Source organism: Phycomyces blakesleeanus, assembly GCF_001638985.1.
Source record: "Phycomyces blakesleeanus NRRL 1555(-) unplaced genomic scaffold PHYBLscaffold_5, whole genome shotgun sequence".
Classification (NCBI taxonomy): Eukaryota; Fungi; Mucoromycota; class Mucoromycetes; order Mucorales; family Phycomycetaceae; genus Phycomyces; species Phycomyces blakesleeanus.
This window is the reverse complement of record NW_017265138.1, coordinates 1,460,070-1,469,478: the sequence shown is the minus strand read 5'-3', so window position 1 is coordinate 1,469,478 and position 9,409 is coordinate 1,460,070. Positions and strand designations below refer to the sequence as shown.

At 33.0% G+C, this 9,409-nt stretch overlaps 4 protein-coding genes across 4 annotated transcripts; 3 read left to right on the top strand and 1 right to left on the bottom strand.

The window, feature by feature from the left end:
* Positions 1-2,421: 2,421 nt before the first annotated feature.
* PHYBLDRAFT_62857 (hypothetical protein) lies at positions 2,422-3,088 on the top strand (the record flags this gene model as incomplete). Its single annotated transcript, XM_018441026.1, has 3 exons — positions 2,422-2,486; positions 2,562-2,741; positions 2,908-3,088. The coding sequence occupies 3 exons, from the start codon at positions 2,422-2,424 to the stop codon at positions 3,086-3,088; spliced, it is 426 nt and encodes a 141-aa protein (XP_018294998.1).
* A 54-nt stretch (positions 3,089-3,142) lies between these two features.
* PHYBLDRAFT_77196 (hypothetical protein) lies at positions 3,143-4,475 on the bottom strand (the record flags this gene model as incomplete). The annotated part of the gene is made up of 6 exons (XM_018443237.1): positions 3,143-3,419; positions 3,505-3,654; positions 3,777-3,912; positions 4,030-4,132; positions 4,288-4,326; positions 4,413-4,475. Coding segments are annotated over 6 exons (653 nt in total), but the record flags the coding sequence as incomplete, so codon positions are not given.
* Positions 4,476-6,059: 1,584 nt separating this feature from the next.
* Positions 6,060-7,478, top strand: PHYBLDRAFT_131757 (hypothetical protein). Its single transcript, XM_018429438.1, has 3 exons — positions 6,060-6,089; positions 6,655-6,764; positions 6,847-7,478. Coding segments are annotated over exons 1-3 (567 nt in total). The 5' UTR covers positions 6,060-6,087; the 3' UTR covers positions 7,302-7,478.
* Positions 7,479-7,907: 429 nt separating this feature from the next.
* Positions 7,908-9,142, top strand: PHYBLDRAFT_158027 (hypothetical protein; the record flags this gene model as incomplete). Its single annotated transcript, XM_018433718.1, has 5 exons — positions 7,908-8,146; positions 8,315-8,433; positions 8,606-8,695; positions 8,889-8,990; positions 9,059-9,142. Coding segments are annotated over exons 1-5 (539 nt in total), but the record flags the coding sequence as incomplete, so codon positions are not given.
* Positions 9,143-9,409: the final 267 nt, after the last annotated feature.

Here is a 9,409-nt window from a genome sequence, read left to right as displayed (position 1 = left end):
ATACGTGACAAAAGTTATAAGTTGTATGACATGATCTCTAACTTCATCCTGTTTTTCTCATTAGACTAGGAGCTTTGCTCCCCCCTCCCCTCGGGGGGAGGGGCCATTGGCCTATAAAGTTCTATATGACTTTTTCCTACTGTTAATTGTGTGCCGTACACAATTACCAAGTAGTATAGGCCTTATATTTTATTTTAATGAAAAACAAGTAAGTTAAAGAATACGTGACGAAAGTTATAAGCTGTATGACATGATCTCTAACTTCATCCTGTTTTTCTAATTAGATAAAATAAAATGAGCTGCTGGGAGCATCGCTTTTAGCTAAAGGTCTAAATGCGGGATAAAAGTCGAAATAAAAGCGAATGCTGGAAATGTTGTTATATTATATTGCTCGTTTTTTTTTATCATTATTATTACTATCATTATTGCGAAAGTAAAAAATCCCCTAAAAAAAGTCTGAGGGTGCCCGGAGCACAGAGACATGTTGTGGAGATTGTACAAAAGAAACCATGTACATCTGACAAGCATCTGAGATTAGCATTAAAGAATATTATCGTTTGTAAGGCAAACAGTACTTGACCATCTTGTTTTCTCTTTCAAGTAATTCAGTAGTAGGTTTGAGTATTACAGCTCTCAAACTATCTTCGACTAAAAGATGGTAACAACAATTGTTACGATGGGACTGAGACTCATGTCAATTGAGTAGATGACAAATTAAGAAACATAGTTTAGTGTGATGGCTCAGGATTCACAATGCGGTATGTAACGATGGGACTGCCTGAGTGATAAGTAAGAAATCACTGATAAGAGGTGCACGTACATTGATGATATATATGCATGTATATATATCTTATTATTATTTTGACTCTCTTTAACAAAGCAATGTTCTCATGCTATCCACTCTTCCATTGTTGAGATACACTCTTTCCGGAAATTATTGGTCCAAAAATACAAAATTATTTGGTGCAAAAATGGAATGCACCAAAAAAGATGAATTAAGCAGAGAAATGGTAAAAAATTGCACCAAATTTTATCTTTATTTTTGCACTATGCCATTCACCAGTGTACGAGGGAATTGTCGAGGGAATTGCATCGAGGGAATTGAGCCACGCCATATACGGTTCCGATTGTTATTCAGCATCTATTTTTTAATTATTTACTAAAATAGAGAGGGTGTCTTCGAGTTTAAATTGCAAAGGTTTGCAAAAAAATATTGTACGCGGCGAATTAAATTCCAATATTTGTTTTGCAAATTTCATGGTGGAGGCCATTTAGTGAGCATTTGAAGCCAAAAGTTAGAGATTCCCTGATTTTTGACTTCAAATGCTCACTACATTTCTAGTAAAAATTGGGCTTATTTTTCCCACTTCAAAACAGAATTTATGATATCCAGTAGCCTCTTCTTCATACTTACTTAATAAAATAAGCCTTGGATAGTCAAGTTTATTAAGGTCTATTTCCTCTAAATTTCTTAGTATCAATGTTTTCAACTTATAATATTCATAACTGTGTCTGAGTTTTATTCTTATGTTTGATTGGGTTTTACAAATAATTATTTTTTTAGTCATCTTGAAATTATCATAACTCGACACCCTCTCTAATACTCTGCCCATTTTTATTTTTTTTGTTAATGATTTGTTTAATTTTGGCTATATAAAATAAGCTTTTTAAAGTATGGTCGTTTAGTATATTCCTTTTTGTAACTAGGGTTCTTATTTTAGAAATTTTGTCAATTCGCAATCGAATAAATTACTATGAAAAGTAATTTTTCTTTCAATTCCCTCGATGCAATTCCCTCGTACGCTGGTGAATGGTATTATTCGTAAAAATGTGTGTTAACAAGGTCATTATGGTTATTTTCTCTCTCTTATCACAACGATCGTCTCCCTATTTTAAGTTGATGAATAATTGAAACACAGATGATAGAAGATTGCTACTTTTGGTCTAAGGTATTTAAAGTCAGATAGCAAGCTCTCTATTATGCTCAATGATAAACAAAAATTATATACACTTTTTCCTACTATAAAGCTTCAAGCATTAACTTGGCCCAAGTGTGTATATTCAACTTTGAAAATCTAATAAGATCCGAATAATTCATGATAATATTGCCCAAAGGTATTATAATTAATAAAATACACATTCGTAATTCGATAAGTATATAATCGAGCGCATATGTGAGGTGTGTCTTTTAATTTTGGTTGAAAAGTTGTAGTACTAGTTTAGCAGGTTGCCGACTCTTATTACGAAGAAGGTATTCCTCAATCACATCACATATTCATGGCTTTCATCACCCAGAAATAGAAAGAGTGTGACTGTGTGAAATGACTTGGAGGACTAAAATTGAATGCAGACAGCATAAATTGACAAATGTAAAAAAAAAAAGAAGAATATTTGTGATTTATTAATAAGCAATAATCAAACATGTCAACTGAACCAGTAATTCCACATTCTCAAGATCTTGAATCGCTTGTCTATCTAGAGACAATGTAATTAGCCTTATTTCTCTATTTCTACTGATATTAAATAAATAAATAAATAAAACTAATTTAGACATTCTCTAGGTTTCAGGAATGTGGTTACGACGATGGGTTTAGAGATGGTGAGCGTTCTGGCGAGCTAGAAGGAAGAATCTTTGGTTGCGAAAAGGCGTTTGAGCTTGGCAGAGAGATTGGATTCTACGAAGGAGCAATAAAGACGTGGAAGCACCTGGCCGAGTCTCATCCAGACCTTATTTCATCAAAGTAAGTCTACTAAACTTTGATGATATAAAACGAATAGTAGAACAAACAAACAAAAAAATAAACGAAACACGACACATTTATTGACCTTTTAGTGATAATAAAACTCTTGGTATTTTAAAAAAAAATGTGTAAATGTGTTTGTTTTTTCTTCTTCTTTCTTTTTAAGGGCTTTACGACACATGGAGAGATTACAGGAGCAGATTGACACTTTTCCAAATGATAATGATCCCGACACTGATTTGCTTGCAGTGCGTGATAAAATGAAGAATAAGATGCGCGTAATCACATCGCTACTAGGTGTTCAGCAGAAATTCTTACAGGCACCCGTTCCACAGATGAACTACTAGTAAATCACCAAAATCCCGCCCAAGAAAATGAAAAGAAATGGGAAAAGCTTATATATGTATATATAGACATGGGGTATTACTATTATTATTACTATCGCTATAATCATCATCGCCATTTTGTCATTGTCATTGTCACTTTTAGAATAGAAAAAGGATATACATTTTGCTCTTATCCAAAATAGTGGGCAATAGCCCACATCAACAATACAGTGATTACTACACCTCCAAAGAATATCCATTTGTCCTGCGATGTACGACGTTCAATGTACCGGATCACATTTTGAGATAGACCAAGGGTATTGGCAGCGTCCAACAACTTCTTTTGTGTTTTCTATTAGATATTGTTAGATTTAATAGAAAGAGTATGGTTAGTTTTATTACATGATTTTAGCGGCGTCTCGTCTCTTTTCATTTACCTTTAGTATGCTGTGTTGATCTGTCAAGTTCTCTAGAATTGTGTGGGCTTGTGTAATAAAGTCGTCCAGTTGGGATTCTGTTGAATCATTAAAGGATGTATCTCGTGTAGCTGCTTCAAGGCGAGACATTGGCTGGTAAGGGTACTCGGGCTAAACATAAGATAGAAATCTCGTACATATGAATTATTTTCTCTTTCATTATGTCTCTTTATATTTCTCGAAAATCTGGGTTGTGTATTTTTTTTTGGAGTATAGGTGTTTAGATATCTTACAGCAGATGTCTTGTTCGGTCTTCTTGCCAGCAAGCTATCTCGATTCTGTTCATTTTGTTGGTTTTCTTGTTGCCTTTTTATAGTTTCAAATTGAGTCTTCATTTCCCGCAGATCATGTCTGAATTTTGTAACTCGCCTTATTACAAAATATATTAATAATAGTATTTGCAAGTTAGTAAGTTATATATGTATATGTGTAAGTAATACGAATATATACAAAAATTACTATATGTATGCATATAAAATATATTACGTGAGAGCAGTTTCTTTTTTCACAGCCACCATTTCACGTTTGGCAATGTTCTCGTAGTCATCAATTGAACGTTGGAATGAGCTAAATGATACGGATATCTGCCCTATGCACCCACACAAACCAAAATAATAATAATAATAATAGTAATAATAGTAATTGTGGTTATTTTTACTGTTTTTTATCGCTCTTATTTTTATTCTTATGAAATGAGAGAGGACAATAAGACCAATGATATCCTTAGAAGTAGTTTTGGGGTACCTTGTAAACCAACTGATGCATCCTGGCCTGATGCAAACTCTACAATAAAAAATAAAAATAAAATAAGATAAAAGCAACGCATATTTTAGCTGTAAAGCTCGGTTAAAAACCATTTCGCTCTTAACTGTTAATGTCTCTTTGTAGCGCATTGCTTTGCTTTAATGCATGATTGTAAAGGGAATTCATTGTCAAGGCTTGCTTAAAAAAAAAGAAGTCGACCAAGCAATTTGACCTTTGTACTTCAAAATTGATCTCAATAGATATTTTCAGACTCCGATACGTCCACGTGTAAGATAATGAAGGGAGGAAAGAAGGGAGGGTTTACATTGTGGAAATGGATTTTTTTTTTGCCTTTTAAGCGAGATGTGATCATTATACAGCAAAAGAAGTATACTTATATAAAAAAATACAGTTTTCAACCCTATTTTACACTAATATTCAGTGATAATATTTCTTTTAATAACATTCTACTATTTTTTGTTTTGTTTTTACTATTAATACTATCATATTTCTTCATATTTTATTTTGGCTTTCTTAGTGGGCAATTATTTAGTAATTTCCTCTAAAGAGCTTCGTTGTTTCTTGAAAAATGGTGGATATAAACAGCCATGTTCAATAGAACAAAAATGTGATCTTAATTTAAACTGGTTTAATGTAAATGATAGGTAATAGTCCCAGGGTTTATTTCTAATGGGGTTCACTACAACTTTTATCATATAGCTGGTGTAAATATATCGAAAATAATCAGCAAAAGATAAAATAGAAATTAGAGGTCAAAATAAATTTATGTCTACCCACCATGTTTTTTTTTTCATTTCTCTTATACATTTGAATCAAGTAATGCTAAACCTTGCCCCTTCCATGAAGTATGACACAATTCTTAATTAAATTAGCAATAAAATATAATTAGCCAATCAGAATCAGCCGAACTTTTTTTTTTGATCCTCATTTTTATCTTACTTTGGCTAAAATGTAATAGTTTTTATGGGACACGACATTTAATCAAATACATTTTGAGAATGTTAAGATTTCTGGTGTGGGTCCAAATGTCTTCCATTAATTATTCTCACAAATTGAACATATATATATGTGTTTGGTGTGGACTGACGAAAACGCTTAAAAACAGTTCAAATGCTATATATTGGATAAAATTAGTGTTAAGTGTCATATATTCCATCGAAAGAAAATCAGTTATTGGGCACATTTCTTGCAACAAAATTATGATAGTATTCATCCAAGTGGCAATGGAAGAATAATAGCCACTCAAAGTCGTTTGAACTTTTTTTTTAAAAAGTTTGATCCAATAATACGGCCTATATTTTTGAACTTTGCTTGGAATTTTGCTTTGAACTTTTAGTCTGTCCACACCATTTTTTTTTTAAAAAAAAGCTGCTTTTATTGATTAAGAATCTGTTCTTCAAAAATAAGCTATAACTTTTTGAACAAAAATCGATCAAGCTTGCCCAATCAAATTCATTCCAAAAAAAAACAAAGAAAGTCGTTTTTTTTCTTTCTTTGGACTAAAGGCATCTGTCTACAACTAATATGATATGACATGAGTATAAGAGCAATTGTTTCAATAATAAATTTTGAAATAAAAAAAATTAATTCATAAATTATTTTTTATTTTTTATTTTTTTAAAAAAAAAAGAAAGAAAAAGACTACTAAAGCGAGCCACCACTGTGGCTTGTCCTCTACGTCACAAAGGAAAAATTTTAGGATATTAGTGTTCAGCCAACCAACAATAGATCAAATCTTTCTCTTTTTCCACCCGGATTACCAGCTCTCGTCATTTTAACATGTGAGTTTGCCGCCCTGGCATTATTCATATATATATGTGTGTATATATACGTATATACATATATATAGGTGTACGCAAATATAAACAACAATAAGGAGAAAATCAATGCCAACAAAAAACAACAACAACAACAACAACAGCAAAATGCGTATATGTACTGTACATGTATTTGCACCACATTGCTACAATACGAAAAATAAAGGAGAACCGAAAAACCAAAAAAAAAATGTTATAATTTTTTCCTCGAGAAGATAAACACATACAAAAAATATACATTGAACAAAGCCTATTCACACATCTGAATGATAAACTACTACGACTCATCGATCATATTAAAAAAAAGTGCAACAGCAATCCAACCCAACAACAAACACAAAACAAAATTGATTGTACTTGTCAAGAGAATTACGATGATACCGACCTCGCTTAATGTTTTTTGCGACAAATCAACACTTAATTTTTTTTTTTGGTTTCTTGATGACTTCAAAAAAGAGAGGATCATATACATATAACAGTCTAAACTAATTGTATCTATATCTTTTTGTGATTGTTGTTATTGTTTTAGGGTCAGCCTGAGCATCCAAAAGCGTTTGGCCTCTTCCGTCCTCAAGTGCGGTCAGAGAAAGATCTGGCTCGATCCCAATGAGGTCAATGAGATCTCCAACGCCAACTCCCGTAAGTATCAATTATATATGCTTTGTTCTCATAATAATAATAAACTAATTTTTTTGTCAAACTTTTTTAAAAAAAAATGCAGGCGCTAACATCCGTAAGCTCGTCAAGGATGGTCTTATCATCCGCAAGCCCGAGGTTAGCCACTCCCGTTTCCGTGTCCGTGTCCACGCCGCTGCCAAGCGTCTCGGTCGCCACATGGGTTACGGTAAGCGTAAGGGTACTGCCGATGCCCGTATGTCCTCCCAGGTCATCTGGATGCGCCGTATGCGTGTCCTCCGTCGTTTGTTGGCCAAGTACCGCGAGGCCGGTAAGATCGACAAGCACCTCTACCACTCCCTTTACCTCAAGTCCAAGGGTAACGGTTTCAAGAACAAGCGTGTCTTGATGGAGTACATCCACAAGGCCAAGGCTGAGAAGCTTAGAGCCAAGACCCTCAACGAGCAGTCCGAGGCCCTCCGTGCCAAGAACAAGGCTCTCCGTGAGCGTCGCAAGCTTAAGGCTGAGGAGAAGAAGGCTTCCATCGGTGCCGAGCAGTAAAGCAACCAAAATAAAAAATATTTATATTACATATTAAAAAAAAATATAAAGAAAGAAGGAAAGAAAGAAAGAAAGAGTTATTTAATTTTTTTGTAAAGAAAAATTGAAAACACAAAATTGATCTCTTTTATTTAAATTGAAACAACAACAAAAAAAAGAATAATAAAAAAAAAGAATATAAAAAGAATATACTTTTTGTCTATAAGGAAAAGAGGGATCAAATTAGTTTCTTTTTGCTTTATTTTTTTTTTAGTATTCAATCAAGTCTTCTTTATATGTGTTTTTGAAACATAGAAAAAACCAAAAATTCAATCAATCTAAACAACTACAGCAGAATTACAAGAAGTTACAATAAAGTTCCAAGAAGTTCCAAGAAATGACAATAATTCATAATTGTGCCAGTTCTTTCTCTTTTCTTTTTCTTTTTTGGCTGGATGAAATTTTTATGGTGCTGCATTTCCTAAACAGGCAAAGACCGTCGCTGCTTTCTACTCTTTAGCCCTCTCGCATTTCACTCTTGCTCTTCTTTCTTTTTCCTTCTCTCTCTCTCTTTCTCTCTCTCTCTCTCTCTCTCTCTCTTTAACACAATTCTTATTATTATTTTTTAATTTCTTCTATTTGTCTCTCTCTTTCTCTCTCTTTGTTTCTTCTACTTTTTCTTGACATTCAACCTTCATGTCAACTACTCATCCTTCATTCACATCTTTCACGCTTCCAACCAATATCGATTCTCCTGTCAGTCCTTTTTGGACAACTGTAAAGGAAAACGACCAGTTCTATCTTCAACGAACAAAGACTCAGAGAAACGCTCTCTTTCGAAGTGTATTGGGCACCCTCCAGAGTGTGTAAGAAACAACATTGTCTTTCTTTTCTTTTATTTTATTTTATCGTAGTTATAGTTGTAGCTATAGTTGCTTTTGCTGTTTAATAGATTGAGTTTTTCTTTTTCTGGTTCTTATCAACGTAAAATCTGCATGTATCTGTGTGTGCCTTTTCTTTTGTTTGTTTGTTAGTCTTGACACGAAACAAGCACCTTTTCGTATCTTGTATCGTAAGCCCAACGGAGCCTGTCTACAGATTGTTGCCGCAGAAACAGAAAAGCAGGTAGATCTGGCTTGGAATTGGCTACAAGGTAAATAAAATGATAATAATCTTATATATGTATAATTTATTTGTTTGTTTGTTTGTTTGTTAAAATTGTACAAGATATTAATTGATTTCGATTTCGATTTCGATTTCGATTTTAATTTTGATTTTGATTTTAATTTTAATTTTAATCCTTGCAATTGATATTTCCTTGGCAGACAATCTTCTCAATCTATTGACAAACCTTGAAGACACTGAAAAGGAAGTGTTTCTAGTCACCAAGATCAATTCAATTGTCACGCGAAAAGGTCATTATTATTACTATTGTAGTAGTAAATATATATATATATATATATATATAGAAGAAGAAAACACGGGCTTTATTATTATTATTACTATTATTATTATAAAGTGAAATCACAAGAATCCCATTTATATTTATATATGTACATGTGTGCTTATCGTTGATTTGTGTATTCTTTACTCCAATTGGTTAAATAGACGCAGGGACAGACGAAATTTCGGCAGATGAAAAGGTCAGAAACGCATCACGCAGTTTTCGGCAGACCTTTAATGTTCCTGCAACTGAACGACTGGTGAACTGTGAGTTTATTTGATCAATCAATTTTAATATTAAAAAACGATCTTTAATATGCTTATTCGTTCTTTAGACTATTCATGTGCATACCACACCAATCGAATGACCAGTCAAGGATGGCTATATATTAGTGAAAACTATATTGCATTCTATTCGTATATCCTTGGATATGAAACCAAACTATTAATTGAACTCAAAGATTGCCAAGACATCAAAAAAGAGAAATCAAAACGTGGAGTATTTTCAGATGCAATCAAGATTGTCTTGAGTGATAAAACAGAAGTAAGTCAAATAAAAAAAATTCATTTCTTCAATAGTAATATTAACAAAAAAATCTTCTTTTATTTATGTTAGCATTTCTTTTCAAATCTTTTCAAGCGTGACGAGGTAAGTGTATGGATAGTAAGAGAATAACATGTATTGA